The sequence below is a fragment of the Zalophus californianus genome, chromosome 11, assembly GCF_009762305.2.
Source record: "Zalophus californianus isolate mZalCal1 chromosome 11, mZalCal1.pri.v2, whole genome shotgun sequence".
Classification (NCBI taxonomy): domain Eukaryota; kingdom Metazoa; phylum Chordata; class Mammalia; order Carnivora; family Otariidae; genus Zalophus; species Zalophus californianus.
In genome coordinates, this window is record NC_045605.1 from 6,380,804 (window position 1) to 6,401,794 (window position 20,991).

Consider the following 20,991-nt stretch of genomic DNA (forward strand, 5'->3'; position numbering starts at 1 on the left):
GATCAGAAATAGTTTATTACAAATTTTGGAATTTTCCCTCGTGAAATTTTGTTGTGACAAAGTTGGCATTCTAATGATGCTTTAGTTCATCATTATGGGAAGACTTCTTTTTTAAAATCCTAAATGGAATTAAATAACTAAAATCTGAAGACAATTCTGAAAACTTATTTTATTATTTTTGTTGAATGCTGTATAGTATAGAGGAAGGTAATGCAGGTAATTTAGACTTTGAGATGATTTCCTCACTGATGATCCCGACCTGCAAGCACACGTGTTCTCTCCATCCACTGAATGCAGTATTGCTTCTGTTTCCACTCCTTAGCAAAGTGACTGAAATCAAGTCTTATTCCCTGTTATTTTAGAAACGCTTTGGTCTTTGGCCTAATAAAATATACTCCGGTGCGAAGTGAGGCTGTCTTACTTTGCATGTAGTTCAAGGCAATCACCCGTTTTCTTTCCTCCCTTGTCAGCCCTCCTCTCGAGATGTTCTCAACTTATGTCACTTTGTGTTTTCTTTTTATCAAGCTTTGAGTGTGTTACATTTCTTATTGGGCCACTTTGTACTCTCTCACTTTTAGCACTAGGATTTCACTTTTGTTTTTGCTTTGGCTGTGGTTGTGAGTGCCCTCAGAAAGAAAAAGAAATAAAGGAAATCCAGCATGTATAGAAGCGTAGTTAGGCATAGGGTCTGGCTCTCTCTGCTGTCTGTCTGCTGAAGGAAGTTTAAACAATGTTCTAAAATTTTAAAGTTCTTAAAGTAAGACCCTGACTCATTCATTTTTGCCTACCCATGATGGGCTAAATATATGGAGCACTCAGAAAATGATTATTAATTTGAGCTGAAGGAAGTGCTTGAGGTTTCCGAATTTTTTGAATGAATGTAAGGGTCAAGGACTTGTTCATAGCCAAGTCCATAACTAGATTCTTTGTGTATGTGTAAGCCCTTAGTGTGTGTATAGCTCTTACCTGAAGTTTTCTTACACAATCTTCTAGAGGGAATTTTAAACATAATTTATTATTTTATAGGCATTATCACACATTCATTTTTCTTTACTGACCATTTTTTTCCTATTAAGATGCTGATTGCATATTTTCCAAGCACCTGCAATTAATTAAAATTGTTATCAGCTTCCTTATGCCTAAATACTATGACATATTTCTATTTTATTCTTGAGGAATCTGAGACATAAGTGGTTGACAATTATCAATAGAAATCCTACAATCAGATCTAAATTGATAAGATTTCTAACTTAACTAGTATTAAACCTTTATCAATTATAAGTATTTATATACTCATTAATAATATTGTATTCCACTTTAATATTTTCACATTAAATATGTATTTACTTATCACGTATTTGAGAACCTGCTCTATGCTTTTTGATTTTAGCAGTGAGCAATTTTAAGAAAAATGTTCAAAGAAGACAATTTAGGTGATACAAGCTTTAACATTTTGTGAAGTGGACAGTCTCCTATTGAAGAACTGCAAAGTGGGGCATAACGCAGGAAGCATTTATAGGATAAAGAATAAAGAACAAGGAAGAGGGAAAAAAATATCTGATTGATTGGGACCACATAATCAGTCTTGTTCTGAGTGAGAAGGACCAGAGTTGGCTTGGCACTTGGGGATTAGCTGACTGGATAGAGTGCATCTCTGGTAAAGCAGAACATTTACAGGGATACAAAAGTTTTGATTTGCTCACATGGCACCCCAGGTAGGAGTGCCTCCATCTTGGGCCTGGGAATTTATTTCATTTTTTTTTTTAAGATTTTATTTATTTATTTGACAAGGAGAGAGCGAACACAAGCAGGGGGAGCAGGAGAGGGAGAAGCAGGCTCTCAGCTGAGCAGGGAGCCTGATGGCGGGGCTCGATCCCAGGACCCTGGGATCACGACCTGAGCTGAAGGCAGACGCTTAACGGACTGAGCCACCCGGGTGCCCTGTGGGACTTTATTTCAACAGCAGTAACAGGATATGGCCTTTACTCCCATGGAACCTACTGCTTAGAAAGAAATACAGACATTAAATAGGGAATTCGCTTGAGGTGTAACACTGAAAACAAATCTTCAGGAAGTTTTACTAAGGAAGTGATGTTTAGAAATGTTTAATCTAAGACCTGATGACTTGGAATTAACCACGTGTGGTATAATAAAAAATATATTTGATCTTTATTCCTGGTTCCCGACACTGAACTTCTAAAATCCTTGGAATTTCCTGAGTGGTAGAAGTGCTTTATTACTCATAAGGAGCCCCTGCCCAGCACACTTGAGTTTATGAGAATGAGGTGACTCAGGGTGGAGTCTTTCGATAGCTTCGGAAGGGGGCCTGGTCACCAGAGAAACTGAACACAGAATTAGAGGATGGGAACTTTTAGCCCTACCTCCTATATCTTGGGAGGAAATTGGGCCTGGAAATTGAGTTATAAGAACTCTTGAACAGTAAGGTTCTGAGAACTTCCAGGTTGGTGAATATGTCACTGTGCTAGGAAGGTGGCCCACCTGGAGAGGGCCTGGAAGTTCTGCACCCCATCCCCACTCCATACCTTTTTCTATGCATCTCTTCCATTTGGTTGTTCCTCAGTTGTTACCTCTATGATAAATAAGCTGGCAGTCATAAGCAGGGCACTTTCCTGAGTTCTGAATCATTCTAGAGAATTATCAAACCTGAGGAGGAGGTTGTGAGAACCCCAGAATTTGTAGTTGGCCAAGGAGAAGTGCAGGTCGTTTGAGGACCCCACTTGCAGCTGGCACTTGATGTCTCCTGGGACTGAGCCCTTTACCTGTGGGTCTTTGCTAACTCTGCTTAGTGTCAGATTGAATTGCTGGGACACTCGTTTGGTATTGGAAAATTGGTGTCAAAAAGACACCACGTTTGGTGTCAGAAAACACCATACACCAGGCAAGAGGAAGTGGAGGAGGATTCTAGTAGAAAAATACCCGGTGAGGATGTTGAGGTAGGAAGGGGCTTGACTTGTTCTAGGACTTGAAAGAGTGTCTTAAGGGGTTGTAAGCAGGTGAAAACACCATCAGATTTGAACCTTAATGAAGCAACAACATTCTAGTTACAACATAGATAATGTGATTAGAAGGAGGGGAAGAAGGGCGCCTGGGTGGCTCAGTTGTTAAGCGTCTGCCTTCGGCTCAGGTCATGATCCCAGGGTCCTGGGATCGGACCCTGCGTCGGGCTCCCTGCTCAGGGGAAGCCTGCTTCTCCCTCTCCTACTCCCCCCTGCTTCTGTTCCCTCTCTCGCTGTCTCTCTCTCTGTCAAATAAATAAATAAAATCTTTAAAAAAAAAAAAAATGGAGGGGAAGAATGATTACAGAGAGTCTCGTGAGGAAGCTTGGTGGGGGGGGGGGGGGGACTGCATGCAGGAGACACCAGAGAGGTACTTGGGAGACCAGGGCAGTCAGACTGGAGGTGAATGCATGCATTTGCATAGAAAACAGCACTCTGTTTTTTGAAGCTTACAAAATATGCTTGATTCTGAAGGGAGAATTGTACCAGCAGCAAATCCAGAGATTTTACAGTGAAAGTTGACATTCAGGGTGATGTGATACAAGAGAAGGCCTAATATATCTCCAGGTTTGTGTGACCTTGGTTAAGTTATTTAGTCCTCTGAATCACAGTTTTTTCATTTTGAAAACAAGAACAGTAATTATCTTCTTCATAGGGCTTGAAAATCAAGTAAGATAAAGTGTGTCACAGCCCTTTGTGAATTTATTGCTGGAGGGTGACACTTCGCATCTTTGTTTCTTGCCATCATCAAAACCGAAAACAAAATAAAAGCTAGTTGGGTTACATTTCTTTTTCATATATTTTCTTGTATCCTACTTAAAATTGAGTCTTCCAAGTAACTATTTTTGGAAAAGCCGTTCGTATTTTAGGTGAAACATTTTCCTCAGAGGTTCTGAAACTATATTTCAGGAACAGCCAGTTCATAGAGGTGACCCTGATCTCTTTGTGTGTGAGGCCTTATTTCTTGGGGTTGTAAGAGAGAAGAGTGGAGTATAGGCGTGACAGTAGGGGTTCTTGTTTTGTTTTGAGCTGGGGTTGGGGGGGGAGGTGGGAGAGTGGTTAGTGAGGCACGAGTGGTTGCAGCTTCCAACCTGGAAGTACCTGAAGAGAAGCATGTTGACCGTCAGAATCCATAATCAGCTACATGTTAGAGGAACCATGAGTTGAAGACCGCATTCTATAAGATGGTAGGCATATTTAGCAGGACTGGTGGCGTCAGTTCACTCTTGTTGGGAACCTGGTTTTCATGCTATGCTTCTCCATGGGTAAGTAACCTAGAAGAGTTCATTTTCTTGTTAGGGTAGGGACTTTGTCTCATTTACTCTGCATCCCCAGAACCTAGTTATGTATCTGGCACATATAATAGCTTCTTAAGAAAGACTTGTTGAAGAAAGGCGTTTTTGTAAGGCATCTTTGCAGTATTTACCAAGCAGCTTTCTTGGACCATATTTGACATGTGCAGTTGCGGTTCTGTGCATATTGATTCTCTGCAATATATTATGTACCCATGTAGTCCACAGAATCTGGTTGGTTCTCCCTCCTTGACATCTTTCAGACCTGTCCCCACCTCCATTTCCATAGCCACTTTCTTCACTGAATCCCTCTTTCCACCTGGATTATTGTAGTTTTTAAACTGCGACCTTAGTTTGCAGTTTGCAAACCTTCAAACCTTAAACCCTTCAACCACCCTTCCCATTGCTGTCAGGTGTGGCATCTCTAAGGTAGAAATTTAATTACTTTCCTGCATTTAATGCTTAAATATTAAATAGTTCCCTTTTGTCATGAGTTTCTAGCCATGGTGTCCTAACACACTGAGGTGTCAGAGTTGGGAAGTGGTAGGTATATCAGAGTATTTACGTTCTCGTGAAGATAATCCCAAAAGGAGATAAAAATGATTATGGTGCCCTTTTGATAAATATTCTTTTGGGGGCGCCTGGGTGGCTCAGTCGTTAAGCGTCTGCCTTCGGCTCAGGTCATGATCCTGGAGTCCCGGGATCGAGCCCCGCATCGGGCTCCCTGCTCGGCGGGAGCCTGCTTCTCCCTCTCCCACTCCCCCTGCTTGTGTTCCTGCTCTCACTATCTCTCTCTCTCTGTCAAATAAACAAATAAAATCTTTAAAAAAAAATACTCTTTTGAATGATTTATGAAATCGCAAGGATGGAGACGAGCAGTTAGTAGAGATGAACAGCTAGAACGTCTTTTTTTTTTTTTGCTACCTTAAATAGCTGGAAGGAACATACTCCTAACTAAAATGATAAAGACAAACAGTACTTTACTCTAGAATGTTTTCATTATGGCAATACTCCTCATGACTTTTATTTATGCTTTGTGTTTATTGTAAATGATAGTGTTTTTGTTTTAATAAATTAAAGCTATCAAAGAGCCACATTATGTTTATATTTTATAGTTTTATTTCTGACCATATGAAGAATGAACCAAAGGACAAGAAAGATCAATATAAAAATGACTTTTTTCTGTCGTTCCTACACTTCTAGTAGGTTAAAATTGTTTCTGAAAGGAGTGATTGCCAACTTAAATTCATTTGTCATTGTCATGCATTAAGGTATGTGATGCAGTACAAACAATATGGTGATCATCTTCTAAGTTAGGAAATAACAAAACCTCAATGTTGTTAATTGGAAGAGAAAGTAACAGAAATCCAAATAATATGTTATCCATTTAAATTCATCAGTCTGAATTAATATTTTCCTTCAAATAGTCAAATATGTGCACTGGAATATTGTGTGAGATATTTATACTAAGTCTCACTTTCTAATTTATTTCTCCTATTGTAGGACTTTTTTGAAGGCCACTTGCTTTATGATAAATGCGAAAGGTGCATATTAAATGGTATTAGGTGTTAAAATGCAGTTAAATGAAATATTCTGCTTGAAGTGTCAAGAGCATAGATCTCAAAGCCAATGTAGCAGGTGGAAATTAGAGCAATTCCCACAAGCAAGAAAACTATACAGAAGGTGAGCACAATTCTGCTTAAATCCTTGGCTGAGTGTCACATGTTATAGGCTCAGGGGAGACCTGTGGGAAGCCAAGCTAAAAAAGCAGCATTTGGAAGCCACAAGGACAAAACAGCGCTATAAGCAGCTGAGCGCCATGATAGAGTTTGTGGTTTGAATCCAAGCAAGATAACTGCCTAATAAAATACAAATCCAGGGCACCTGGGTGGCTCAGTTGGTTAAGCGACTGCCTTCGGCTCAGGTCATGATCCTGGAGTCCCAGGATCGAGTCCCGCATCGGGCTCCTTGCTCAGCAGGGAGTCTGCTTCTCCCTCTGACCCTGCCCCCTCTCATGCTCTCTCTCTCTCTCTCTCTGTCTCATTCTTTCTCTCAAATAAATAAATAAATAAAATATTAAAAAAAAAAATAAAATACAAATCCAGTAGTCCTCAGAAAAATGTGACAGAATTCAGTTTCTATATCTGCAGTGTCTATTTTTCTACAGAATTATTGGAGATGCAGTTAGGCAGTAAAATGTGATCCATACCCAAGAAAAAGGCAGTCAAAGAAACTATTAGGCCAGATTTTAATTTAGCAAACATCAAAGCAACTATTTTAAATATGTTCAAAGAATTAAAGGAAAGTATGTTCAGAGAATTAAAGGAAAATATAGTATGAATGAATAAGTAGAGAGATAATCTCAGCAGAGCTATGGAAACTATATTAAAAACAAAACAAGCTGGGTAGTCCTAGAGCTGAAACACACAATTACAGTTAAAAAAAAAAAAAAGAAAATGTCAGGTGGGCTCAAAAGTAGTTTGGAAATATCAGAAGAAAGGAATAGCAAATCTGGAGACCCAGTACAAATGACCCTGTCCAAAGACCATGAAGAAAAAAGATTGAAAAAAATAAATGAACAAAACCTCAGAGGACTGTGAAGTAGGCCAATATATATGTCCTGGCAATTATGAAAGGAGAAATGAGAACAAGGCATACAAGTGTTTGAAGAAATAATGGCCAAATTCCCCAAATGTAGTGAAAAACATGAAATGATAGATCCAAGAAGCTTGCAGAGCCACAAGAAAGAGGAACACAAAACCATTCCCAGATGTAACATAACATAATAAAATAAAATTAAAAAACAAACAAAAAACTCCTCTATAATAAAGAGAAATGTTTGAAAACCACCAGAGGAAAATGACACTTGTTGCTTACATTTCAAGGGAAAAACCAAAAATATTTGTTGTTAATCATAAAATTTGAGTTTCTGAGAAAAAATTAGAATTTTGGAAAGCTTGTATCCACTAATAGCCTCCCCATACTTTAAAAGACACTTCTTATGATATTGAAGGTGATATTAACAAATGTGATTTTAAAAAAATACTGTAAAATGAGGGGTGCCTGTGTGGCTCAGTCGTTTAGCGTCTGCCTTCGGCTCAGGTCATGCTCCTGGGATCAAGCCCCACATGGGGCTCCCTGCTCGGCGGGAAGACTGGTTCTCCCTCTCCCACTCCCCCTGGTGTGTTCCCTTTCTCGCTGTGTCTCTCTCTGTCAAATAAAATCTTTAAAAAAAAAATATTGTAAAATGAAATGTATCAACACTTGAAGATTCACATAAGGAAGATCTGCATAATTTAGTGAACCAGTGTTTTCCACATAGCTTATACATGATATTACAAAATCACTCACTGGTAAAAGATACATTCAAAGTGAAAAGTAGACTGATGGGTTTTAATGTAACAGCACAGAATGGTTCAGATTCTACATTGCAACTACTTGTTCTGAAACTACTCTTCAGGATTTGTTGTGTTATCAAAGAAAAGTAACTGCCATTCCCTGAAAAGGCTATTCTTCCCTTTCCCAACCATCTATCTCAGAGAGACTAGATTTTCTTCATATACTTCACCCAGAAAGAACAACACATTGTGAATGCAGAGGAACATTTGGGCACTCAGCTGTCTTCTTTTAAACTAGTTACTGAAGGGGCACCTGGGTGGCTCAGTCGGTTAAGCATCCGACTCTTGGTTTTGGTTCAGGTCATGTTCTCAGGGTCATGAGATCAAGCCCTGGTGTCAGGCTCCCCACTGGGTGTGCAGCCTGCTTGAGATTCCCTCTCTCTCTCCCTCTCGCAGGCCTGCCTCTCTCCCCTGGCTCACATGTGCACACTCTCTTAAAAAAAAAGAAAGAAAGAAAGAAAAGAAAAAAAATACTAGTTATTAAAGAAACTTGCAAAAATATAAAACAATGGTATTTTGGGAAATTATAGCTGTTTTTCATAAAATATGACATTTATGTTAATATGTAGTGAATTTTGTTGTTACTTTGAAATTAATTTTTTAAAAATCTTAGTTTTAATTTCTAATACAGTAAATATCAGTAAATATAATCCACATTCACAGATCTTTGGAGTCCTTCATACTTTTTAAGTGTAAAGAGAAACCAAAAAACTTGAAAATTGTTTTGAATCTGCTCTGTCTTCACATTCCTTTGAGAGCATCAGACTGGAAAATTGGAAATATCTTATAGCCCAGGAGATTAGTGTTTTTGAGTATATGAGGACATTCAGTTTTTGTTGATACCCTTGACTATTTTCAAGTAGACCCTCGAGTAGGCTGTGCAGGGTGCTGCTTACTGCTGTCCATGGCAATCCCTCCACTACCACCTTTGATACATTTTTTCCAGCCCTGTTATTTTCAGCTGGAAGCTTTACCAGGAAAGTAATAGGGGCCTTTTGCAGTGATGACTAACCCTTCTTTTCTTTTCTTCTTCCTCCTTTTGTTATGTTGAGAGGTTATTAAGGGAGAGATGTTCAGAAGGTATTAGAGGGCCTCTACCATGGCTTTGCACAGTCACTTGCTACGCTATTCTGAGTTGTTATGCACTTCCTGGGAAAGAACATTAAACATTTGAAAACAGAATCATTGACGTTTGTCTCATATGGTGTGAAGAAGAATTATAAAGATGGTAACTGAGAGAAACTCATCCAGAATTTTTTTTTTAAGTCCTACTTATAATCTGCTAAATGCATGTGGTGATGCTTGTTTGGTTTTGTAACCTAATAGATACGAAGCACAATGTGCCAGAAATAAATTTTTTATAAGGGATGGTCATTACATAAATGTGTAGTAAGTGTATTTTAACATTACATTGCTTTGTTCTTTGACAAAAATAAACCACTATAAAATAAAAGCAAAAAAAGAAAAAACCCCTCCTACGTACATACTTGGCATAAAACGGAATTATTCCCACCTTCTTCCATGTGTTACTGCTTCTCCTGTCTTTTGGTATTCCTCTCCTTTTCCATTGTTTTAGTGACTTCATACTTAAACTTGAATTTAGAACCCTCCTTACTATTAATGAGGTTGTATTGATCTGATTATTAATTTTAACACTTAGATTACTGTGATCATAAAGTCATCAGACAGAAAGAGAGTTTCTGTACCTGTCTTCTGGCCTTTTATATTCTCATATAATATTTTTGGGAGTTTTGAAATTCACATGTGTATGGACAGGAGCACAAAAACTATTTTATACTTTATTTCTTTGACAGTTGAGTTATGTGGAAGTAATAAAACTGACCATTTTTCACATGTTTTGTTTAAGGGACTTAATGGTGATTTACTTCCTGAACCATATTTTCATTTTATTTTTGAAATGACATGGGTTTCCTTTCTCTTTGCAAATGATAATGGTTCTGAAAGTCACATAGTAGCTTTCACCAGAATAGAAGTTTTCCACTTTGAGGATATCAATTAGACAAGTATTTGTGTCTTGAAATAAGACTTGATTATTCATCAGCTGTTTTCTTAAACCACAACTCCCCTTGTGTTTTTATAGGTCAGAGATGAAGAGGAAGCCTTTCTGGATTGGAGTGATGATGATGATGATGGATTTGATCCGAGCACACTTCCAGATCCAGATAAGTACAGAAGCTCTGAAGAATCAGATAGTGAAGACCTGGAAAATAAAATTAGGTGTGTTTTTACTTTTAGTAGGATTAAATATATAGATCTTCTCCTCTGAATCCAGAAGATGTGTAGAGACAAATGTCTTGTGCTCTTCTCATCATTTTGGGGGCTCTCTTATTGTTTCTGTTATCACTTAGTTTTAACAGTTATAATAAGAATTGTTTTTTTCTTTCTCTCTTCTTGTCTTTCTCCTTCTGAATCCTTTATGCTTAAGTATTTGATGCAGTAGGGTATACTTAGTGCAAACAGAGGCAGAATTTTATTTTGATTCACTGTCAAAGGACTCTGTTGAGAGTGTTGTTAAAAAGTCTCTCTGAATTTTAAAAAAGGGCAGTTGTACTTTCACATTTTTTATATAAAATTAAGTAACAAATACATAAAATAATGGAAAACTTAAACAGCCCTTGACAAATTCTCTCAATTTACAATCTGTTTACTTGTGAACTTATTTGTGTCCATGCCAAAAACATGAAATGCAATGAATTGAATACTAGTATGATTTGCTTAGCATTTGTTTTCAGAGTACTGTGTATTAGATTACATTGAGATTGTATTGATTTAAAAGCTGAGGGCACAGAACTTTGAGGACATTCTAAACCAATGAGCCACTTCAGGCAGAAGGGAGGTACTAATGACAGCTGAAGTTAATATGATTGAAGGAAAGAGGGAGCTTGTTGGAACCCCTAACTACTAGCTCAGGGATTCGGGAGTTAGGCCACAAAGAGTTATAATCTGGTTTTAAGTAAGACCATTATGAAAAAATCTCAAAAAGATTATCCCCTAAGGAGTAAATGCTAAAGGGAGGATCATTTCAGAGTCACTCTTCATTTTGATCTTGTGTTCATTTAAACATAGAATTATCTTATAATACTGAAATGACATCCAAAATGCAGTCTTCCCAAGTGATGTCAGAAACTTGAGACATTTGCTATTGGACAGCTAGGTAGTGGACATATTGGTTTTCTAGTATTTCTAGTGGACATAATAGCAGACAACGTGGTAAACATACTAGCTTTACTACCACAAGAGGTACCACAGGTGAAAATAATTTGATTATGACTTAGAAAAATCTATAAATGTGTGTCATAAGGGTTAAATTCAGGTAGTATAATGGTGGAGGGCAAGAAGGCCAGAGTACCTAGAGATGCCAAAGCATCTTAACTTAAAGGTTCAGATGGAAAATAATGAAGCATTACATGAAAATTAAAATCGTTTTAATTTCAGGCACACCTAGTAAATCTGCATTAACAGAAATTGAAAGGAAGTGGTAAACTTGTCTTAAACTGAGGAAAAATCATCTTTTGTTCAAGAAAGTATCAATAAGGGCTTATTCCCTTTGGCACATGTAAGGACTTCCTAGCAGTTTTGTTTTTGTTTGTGATGACAGTGATTATCTAGTCTAACCCTCTCTTCTTATAGATGAGGAAACCAAGGCTTCAAGGGATAAAATAATTTGTGATCACAATACTAAGTTAGGGACAGATCAGAGTAATGTGCATAAATCAAATTGACTCCGTAGTTCTAATACTCCAATGAAGTTATTTAGTATTACCCTGGCATTAGGAAGGGTAGCTCAGGAACAGTGTCTGAAGACCAATTTAATGTCATTTGGGTAAAGACTTGATTGATGAACTAACTATAGGATAGATTTGACTAGATCATGGTTTCCCAGTTTCAAATTACTAACCTCCTGTACAGATAATTCTTTGTTTTGGTGGGTTGGGAGTAATCGTAGACTATTGAGCAGCATCCCTTACCTCTACCACTAGTGCTTCCACAGTTGGGACAACCAGAAATATCTTCAGACATTTCCAAAATCTCCCACTGGACTAGACTCAGGATGGCAGGCCCATATTACTGGTGGTTGATTTCCCTGTCCCTCATCCAGTATATACTTTGTCTATATGCCTTTCCATTTAGCCCAAGCAGTCCTTCTCAGTACAGCCTGTATCAATCAGTTGGGATTCCTACCCAAGATGAAACCTATTTGCCATTCCTGAACTTAGGCAGGGTGTCGGGTAGTTACAAGATATAGCCTTCATGTGAAATTCCTATATATACACCCTACCTCCATTTTTCTCCCTTTCCCCTTCTCTGTTAAAATGACCTTAGTGAAAATGAATAAAGGTAAGTATAAACTAAAACCAAAATTGTTTTTAGATAAGTAAAAGTATTCACAAGTAAATCCTTATACACTAGAATTTTAACAGTGGTAATTGCTATTGCTACTGCTGTTTATAATACCAGCACCAGTACAGTTTTACTGTATGGTTCCAGTTTGGCTGCATCTTTCTTTCTTTGCTGCCCATAAACAAGAAGAGGTGCTAGGATTTTGTGATATCAGCTTTAGAGGGCTCTCCTGGCAGGCTCACAGGTTTTATTTGCTGCACTGTTTCTAACCTCAGCTCAGTAATTGCAGCAACGGTGAGTGTGTCAGCCTCTTGGTCATCTTTGCTCTCCCAGTGGGTTATTCCCTGCTTATTAACTTCACATTTTCCAATATGAGTTTACTTTTATGGGACCAGATAACACCAATTAGAAAATGGCTCAGTCCCAAAGTAAGTAGCATGAGCCACTTTCTTTGAAAGTTTCCTCTGGGTATTTCTTTGTCCTTTACCTCAGCGATACCCCTAAATATTCAGCATGAGTAACCCTTTGGTCTCTCTACGTGGAGAGACCCATAGTCAGTAGGAAGTAGGCAAAGGAGAGCCAGATGTAGTGGAGAATGACTGAATCCGGGGTCTATAATTCTTCCTCAGGGAGGCGTGATAGGGTTTTAAAGAGCGTACCTCTGTCTCCCTCAGCACACTGCACAGTGCAGTAGAATTTAACCCATCCTGAACCCTCTGTAGAATTCTCAAAATTGTCATCTCTAACGCTGATTCCAGGGATTCTGATGTGCGAGATTCAGCTCCTTTAAGTTAGCATGACAAAAAGAGTTCTCTTGCTTAAAAGAGTTCTCAGCGACAATGAAAATAATGTGACCTTGCGTTCCTTTGAAGGAGAAGAATGCTGTCATTAATAGCTCATTTATCCCTAGAAAGAGAGCAGTGAAATAGGAGGAACAGTAGTGTCCCCCATAGTACAGAAGGATGTCAACTGACTAGTTAGCAGCAGATGCCTGAGCTCCATCAGGGCTCCAAGCTTTCGTGTGCTGTTTTGGAGAAGGGAGAGCTTTCTTTGACACCGTGTGGTTCCTTTCCTCATCGTCCATCCTCCGTACACATCGGTAGCTTTCCCTTCTGGTTCCTCCTAACTGTGGAATTAGCATAGGTGGAATTACTACAAAATGTGTTAGCATTTGTCATTGTTGTCGTTGTTACTAAAATAGAGCAGTTTGGTAGGAACCTAGCTCTTCGCTGCGGTGGACTCGGTGACATCTGGGATTCGTTGGTCTGCTAGGAACGGCACAGAATTGTGTTCTTGCCAGTGAGTTTTGATACAGACTTTCATACCTTCAGAGGAAGAAAGACCTCAAATATTAGAATGGTCTTTGTGCTACTAAGTGATTCATTATTTCTTGATCTCCCCAACAGGCTATATAATGTATTTATACTGCTTTCACAATAAAAATATTTTCTAGAGGTGGTGTCAAGAACTGGAGTAAGAACCTTCTGTATTATTTAAATCATGTTCTGCTTTTTTAAGAGTTAGAAATATCCACTTACCTGTTAGTCTCCAGCTTGTAATATTTCTTCTGTGCATTCTTTCGGCTAAGAATTTTTTAGTAATCATGTGCCAGGTGATAGTGAGTACAGGTACAGAGGATGAAACATAAAGAAAAATACCTTTCAGGCTGTCACAGTTTTTAGTTTACCAGAGGTTGCAGACAGCTAAGCATGCAATTACAAAGCAATAGAATGGATACATGCCCTGATCTGTGCAGGGGCTGGTGGGGGGAGGCTGGGGTGAGCAGGCAGGTAGGGAATGAGCGCAGAGAGCAAGGGAGGAAACTAACCTGGGCTTGGTGACTCTGGAAAAGCTTCCTGAAGGGAGTGACATTGAAGCTAAACCTGAATGAAGTTTTAAGTCTTGCCCAAGCAGGGAGAAGATGGGTTGCCCTTCTCAACAGTGCGGTCTTTGAAGTGAAACAGGAGTATCTTTAACCATATTCCAATTAAACTCTTCTTTCACTAAAATTGTTCCTTTTAGCTGTGCCTCGCAAGCTGAGAGATTTCGTCTTGAGCATGTAATATAAGATTAATTTTTGTATATCTAGTAGCATTCATCATGTTTGGTTTATGGCCATCTTCATGTGAATTGCTAATGATAAAAATTTGCAAAATATTGAATACGATGAAAAAGAAGCAGCTGGGTGTTCAAGATATTCATTATTCAGTCAGATTAAGTTTTTAATATTTATAATCCTAATCTTTTTCAAACAAAAAAAGGAAAGAGAAGAAGGTTGTGGTTAGATTTTTACTGCCCAATAATATGTCACTGTTTTTTTTCACAGACCAGTCTCTGGCCCTGGCAGGTTGCTTTATAAAAAATCCTTACGTTGGTGGTCCATTATTCTGGGTGGCATCTATAGTTTGTACTGAGACTATTGGCATAATTTAGACATGATAACTTCTACATGGATTGATGCCTTTTCCTGCACAAACTATTTTACATCTAATATCAGGAACTGTTCTTTTCGGCTTTTGCGACACAGCTCTGTGTCAAAAGATTGATGAAGGATTTTGTTTATCTGCTTTTTCATTTGTTTGGGGTTTTTGTTTTATTTTTCAACTGTGTTCCATGTTAGCCTTCTGGTTTTGAGTGAACTTGCATTATCTTTAAGATTTGTCTCCTACGTAAAGGAGGTGACCCACGTTCATCTGTGTGGTGTCTCCTCATGTTGTTCTGTGACATTTCTTCACTAAATCTTGCTTCCCAACTTCTCTTCCAAGACTTAACAGTCAGCTTTGTAAAGTGTGGAAGGCTTTCCACCTGCAACAGAAATGTGTATGACTCAGAGACAAATTTCTGGGGTAGGAAAATGGCCAGGAAGCATTTTCATTTCTTTTTAACTGTTTTTGGTTGGGACCAGTTATGGCACGTTATATATTTTATATGAATTTTACTGGAATTTTTGGTTCTGAATCTAAGGGGTGATTATTTTTTAAGGGGACTTTTTTTTTCTTCTCACTCAGAGTCTATGTAATTATGAAAAGAAAAATACTATTGACTACAGTTCCATTTACTTGAATCCCTATTCGCTGGTGGATCTAGTTGTGGGTGGCAGATGAGGAAAGAAGTCAGCTCAGCTTAATGATATATTGACTTTATTGTGTGCCTGTCATTCTTTCCTTTCACTCTTTTTAACTTCAGGAGATTTATCCCTGATTCTAATCTGCTAGCAGCTTTCAAGGGAAAATCTCCATCTTCTCTTCTTATTTGTGAAATACAAAGTTCCATGAATTATCACATTTCATAGGGCTTTGATCAGAACTTCATGTGAATTGTGGTTGACAAGGAGTTAATTTTACTTGACTTTCTTTAAATTGTGTTCATTTTATCTTTCTCCACTTTGTCATTGTCCTCAAAACAAAACAAAACACAACACAACAAAACAAAAAGAATATCCTGTGTGGTTAATAGCATGAATGGAGAAACTTAAAAAGCAGGTTGTTGGGTTGGGTGTGGGGAAAAGCAGTATTATTTATCTTGGGATTCATAGGGGAAAGGATGCTACCCATCGAGGAAGGAAAGTGTTATTTTCTGGGGTGAGGGTTAGGATGGAAAAGACTGGGAAATTTGGGGTTTAGGAGGTTCCCAGTTGGACCTTATTTGTGGTCCCAGTTTTTGCTCTGTGCTTTGTTTTTCTGTCATTTAGCCACCCAATGAATAACTGGGACTCAATGACAGTTAGGAGTTTGTCATGTTTCAGAAGTGTTAGGGTCATTTCTGACGAACCATATAGCAAAGGTAATGAACTGACTAGTCGGGTTCTCTTGGCTGCTACCGAGTCTGGTGCATGGCAGCTTTGTTTTCACTAAAAAGATTGTTGAGAACAACACTTTCTTAGGATGATCCTTTTTCTTCATTTCACATGGCCTCATATAGAATGGATTCATAACTAATGATCATATGGCATTCCATTATTTATACACCATAATTTCCTTATCCACTGTCCTTTTAGAGTTCTAGGTTGTACCTTGCTTAGGTTTTTTCATTTTTGTTGTTTGGTTTTGTTTACTTTTGTTTTTGCCATTATAAGTAAAATTAGTATATAACATTATATTACTTTCAGGTGTACAACATTGTTATTCGACATTTATATGGGATACAAAATAATTACCACCAAAAGTCTAATTACCATCTATCAACATACAATTTGACCCTCTTTACCCATTTCACCTACACCCCCCCAACTCCCTTCCCTTCTGGTAACCATCAGTCTGTTCTCTATATTGATGAGCTTGTTGTGGTATTCTTTTGTTTGTTCATTTGTTGTTGTTTTCAGATTCCACATATGAGTGAAATCATACAATACTTGTCTTTCTTTGTCTGATTTATTTCACTTAGCATAATGCCCCCAGGGTCCATCGATGTTGTCACAAATCATAAGATTTTGTTCTTATTTACGGCTGAATAGTAATCCATTGTTTATTTATGTTACATCTTTATCCATTTATCTATTGATGGACATTTAGGTTTTTTCTGTATCTTAGTTATTGTAAATAATGCTACAGTGAACCAATAGGAGTACATATATCTTGTTGAATTGGTGTTTTCATTTTCTTTGGATAAATACCCAGAAGTGGAAAAGCTGGATCGTGCGGTAGATCTGTTCTTAATTTTTGAGGAATCTATGTACTGTTTTCCAGTGGCTGCACCAGTTCACATTCACACCAGCAGTGCATGACGGTTCTTTTCTCTACATCCTCACCAACACTTGCTATTTCTTGGCCTTCTGATAATAGCCACCCTAACAGGTGTGAGGTGATATCTCATTGTAGTTTTGAATTGCATGATTAGTGATGTTCAACATCATTTCATGTGTCTGTTGGCCATCTGTATGTCTGCTTTAGAAAAAAAGATCTATTCACATCTTCTGCCTAATTTTTAATTTTTTTTTATTGTTGAGTTACGTATGTTATTAATCTAGTTTGGATATTAACCCCTTATTGGGTATGATTTGCAAATATCTTCTCCCATTCAGTAGGTTGCCTTTCCATTTTGATGATTTTCCTTGCTGTACAGAAACTTTTCGGTTTGATGTAGTCCCATTGGTTTATTTTTGCTTTTGTTTCTGTTGCTTTGGAGTCAGATTTACAAACACATCATTGAGATTGATGTCAAAGAGCTTACTGCGTGAGTTTTTCTCTAGGAATTTTTATGGTTTCAAATCTTCTATTCACATCTTTAATCCATTTTGAGTTAATTTTTGTGTATGGTGTAAGATAGCAGTCTAGTTCTTGGCTGACCAGTTTTCTCAGCAGTATTTATTGGAGAGACTGTCCTTTCTCCATCGTATGTTCTTGGCTCATTTATCCCAAATTTTCTCTATATATGTGGATTTATTTATGGACTCTTAGTTCTGTTCCATTGACTCGTGTCTTTTTTTTGTGCGCATACCATACTGTTTTGAATACTATAGCTTTTAGTATAGTTGAAATTAGGAAACATGATACCTCCAGCTTTGTTCTTTCTCAAGATTGCTTTGACTACTCAGGATCTTTTGTGGTTCCATACAAATTTTAGGATTATTTGTCGTAGTTCTGTGAAAAATGCCATCTGAATTTTTTTATATAAGAATTGTATTGAGGGTGCCTGGGTGGCTCAGATGGTTAAGCGTCTGCCTTCGGCTCAGGTCGTGGTCCCGGGGTCCTGGGATCGAGTCCCGCATCGGGCTCCCTGCTCCTTGGGAGCCTGCTTCTCCCTCTGCCTCTCTCTCTCTCTCTCTCTCTCTCTCTCTCTCTCTCTCTCTCTCTCTCTCCCTCTCTCTGTCTCTCATGAATAAATAAATAAAATCTTTAAAAAAAAAAAAGAATTGTATTGAATCCATAGATTCCTTTGATTATATGGACATTTTAACAATACTAATTCTTCCATCCATGAACATGGAATATCTTTCCATTTATTTGAGTCTTCAAATTCTTTCATCAGTGTCTTACAGTTTTTAGTATACAGGTCTTTCACCTTCTTGTTTAAAAATTTTTCCTAGGTATTTTATTCTTTCTGATGCAATTGTAGATGAAACTGCTTTCTTAATTTCTCTAACAGTTGTTCATTAGTGTATAGAAACACCACAGATTTCTGTATATTAATTTTGCATCCTACAACTTTACTGAATGTATTTATTTAGTTCTAACAGTGTCTTGATGAAGACTTTAGGGTTTTCCATAGTAACATGTCATTTGCAAATAGTGATGGTTTTACTTTTTCCTTTTCGATTCTACTTCTGACTTTTGTTTATATTGATTGATTGATTGATTGATTGCCTAATTGCTGTGCTTAGGACTTCTAGTGGCTATATTGAATAAAAGTGAAGAGAGTGGGTGTTGTTGTCTTGTTCCTAATCTTAGAAGAAAAGCTTTTGTTTTTTCACCATTGAGAATGATGTTAACTGTGGGTTTGTCAGTATGCCCTTTATTGTGTTGAGGTACATTCCCTCTGTACTCCCTTTGTTGAGAGTTTCTATCATAAATAGATGCTGAATTTTGTCAAATGTTTTTTACATCTATTGAGATGATCACAAGATTTTTATTCTTCATGTGCTGCATGATGTTGGTAGAGTTGTGGATGTTGAATCAATCTTCCATCCCTGGATAAATCTCACTTGATCATGGTGTGCGATCCTTTTAATGTATTGCCGAATTTGGTTTGCTAATATTTTGTTGGGGATTTTTGCATCTTTGTTCATCAAGGATATTGGCTTGTAATTTTCTTTTTTTTTTTTTTTTTTTTTGTGGTGTCTTTGGTTTATTGTATCATGGTAATGCTGGTCTTGTAAAATGAGTTTAGAAGCATTCTCTCCTCTTTAGTTTTTTGGAAGAATTTGAGAATGATGGGCATTAAATCTTTAAATGTTTGGTAGAATTCACCAGTGAAACCATCTGGTCCTGGGCTTTTATTTCTGGGAAGTTTTTGATTAAGGATTCACTTTCCTTACTAGAAATTGGTCAATTCAGATTTTCTCTATCTTCATGATTCATTCCTTGAAGATTGTGTGTTTCTAGAAATTTATCCATTACTTCCAGATTGTCTAATTTGTTGGCATATAATTGTTTGTAGTAGTTTCTTATGGGTCCTTTCTATTTCTGTGGTGCCAGTTGTTACCTTTTATTTCTGATTTTATTTTTTGAGTCCTTCCTCCTTTTTTCTTGATGAAGCTGGCTAAAGGTTCATCAGTTTTGTTGATCTTTTCAGAGAACCAGCTCTTAGTTTCACTGATCTTTTCTGTTATTGTTGTAGTCTCTATTTCATTTATTTCTGGTGTGATCTTTATTATTTTCTTTCTTCTAACTTTAAGCTTTATTTGTTGTTCTTTTCTTAGTTGCTTTAAGTGTGAAGTTAGATTGTTTACTTGGGATTTTTCTTGTTTCTTGAGGTCTTGAGGCCTGCATAGCTATGAACTTAACAGCAGAATCACTTTTGCCGCATCCCATAGGTTTTGGTATATCATATTTCTGTTTACATTTGTCTTTAGGTAATTTATTTCTCCTTTGATTTTTTCAATGACTTATTGGTGGTTTAGTAGCATGTTGTTTAACTGCTATGTTTTTGTGGTTTTGCTAATTTTCTTCTTTATGCCATTGTGATTGGAAAAGATGCTTGATGATTTAAATTTTTGAATTTATTGAGACTTGTGGTTTAACATGTGAGCTCTCCTGAAGAATGTTCCATATGTACTTGAGAAGAATGTGCATTCTACTGCTTTTGGATGGAATGTTACATATTTATTTATTAAGCCCATCTGGTTTAAAGTGTTGTTTAAGGCTGATGTTTATGTATTGATTTCCTCTCTGGATGATCTGTCCATTGACATGATGGGGTGTTGTACAGTCCCCTATTATTATTACATTGCTGTCAGTTTCTCTCTTTAGGCCTGTCAGCATTTGTTTTATATATTTTGGTGCTCATATGTTAGATGCATATATACTTATAAATATTACTTATTCTTGCTGGGTTACCCGTTTATCATTATGTGGTGCTCTTTGTCTTATATTACAGTATTTGTTCTAAAGTCTGTTTTGTCAGTTAAGAGTTTTGCTACACCAGCTTTCATTTCCATTAGCCTGGAATGTCTTTCTCCATCCCTTCAGTTTCAATCTGTGTGGGTCTTTTTTTTTAAATCCATTCAACCATTCTGTCTTTTGATTGGAAAATGTAGTCTTTTTACATTTAAAGTAATTAATTATCGATAGGTATACATGTATTGCCATTTTGTTTATTGTTTTCAGGTTGTTTTTGTAGTGCTTTGTTCCTTCTCTTGCCCTCCTTCCTTGTGATTGGTGATGAATTTCTTTAGTATTGGGCATGGATTCCTTTCTCTTTATTTTCTGGCTTTTCTGTAGTTCCTCTATTCCTTTCTTTTTTATGTCTTTCACTGTGGTTTGATGGCTTTCTGTAGTATTATGTTTAGATTTTTTTTCTCATTTTTTTTGGTGTGTTCTCTTGTTACCATGAAGTTCACATATAGCATCCTTTGTATATAGTGGTTGGTTTTAAGTTGATAGGAACTTAAATTTGAACACATTAGAAAAATTTATATTTTTAATCCCCCCTACACATTTTGTATTTTGATGTCACATTTTTATATTTTTATGCATCCCTTAACTAATTATTATAGTTTTGGTATTTTTACCACTACTATCTTTTAACCTTTCTACTTGCTTTATAAATGATTGATCCACTGTCTTTTGTATATATTTACCTGTTCCATGAGATTTTTACTTTCATATATTTTCTTGTTATTAATTATTAGTGTCATTTCTTTTCAGCTTTATTAAAGAAGTCCTTTTAACATTTCTTATAGGTCCAGTTTAATGGTGATGAACTCTTTTTTTGCTGCTGTTTTGGTTTATCTGGAGAACTCTTGATCTCCCCTTCAATTCTGAA

The 20,991-nt window shown here is 37.1% G+C and overlaps 1 protein-coding gene across 1 annotated transcript in view; it reads left to right on the forward strand.

Moving 5' to 3' along the window:
- DDX10 (DEAD-box helicase 10) overlaps positions 1-20,991 on the forward strand; it is a 269,001-nt gene that overhangs the window by 221,549 nt on the left and 26,461 nt on the right. The window contains exon 17 of the mRNA XM_027581129.1: positions 9,809-9,945. Coding sequence (XP_027436930.1) covers positions 9,809-9,945 — 137 coding nt within the window. The remainder of the gene's footprint in view (positions 1-9,808; positions 9,946-20,991) is intronic.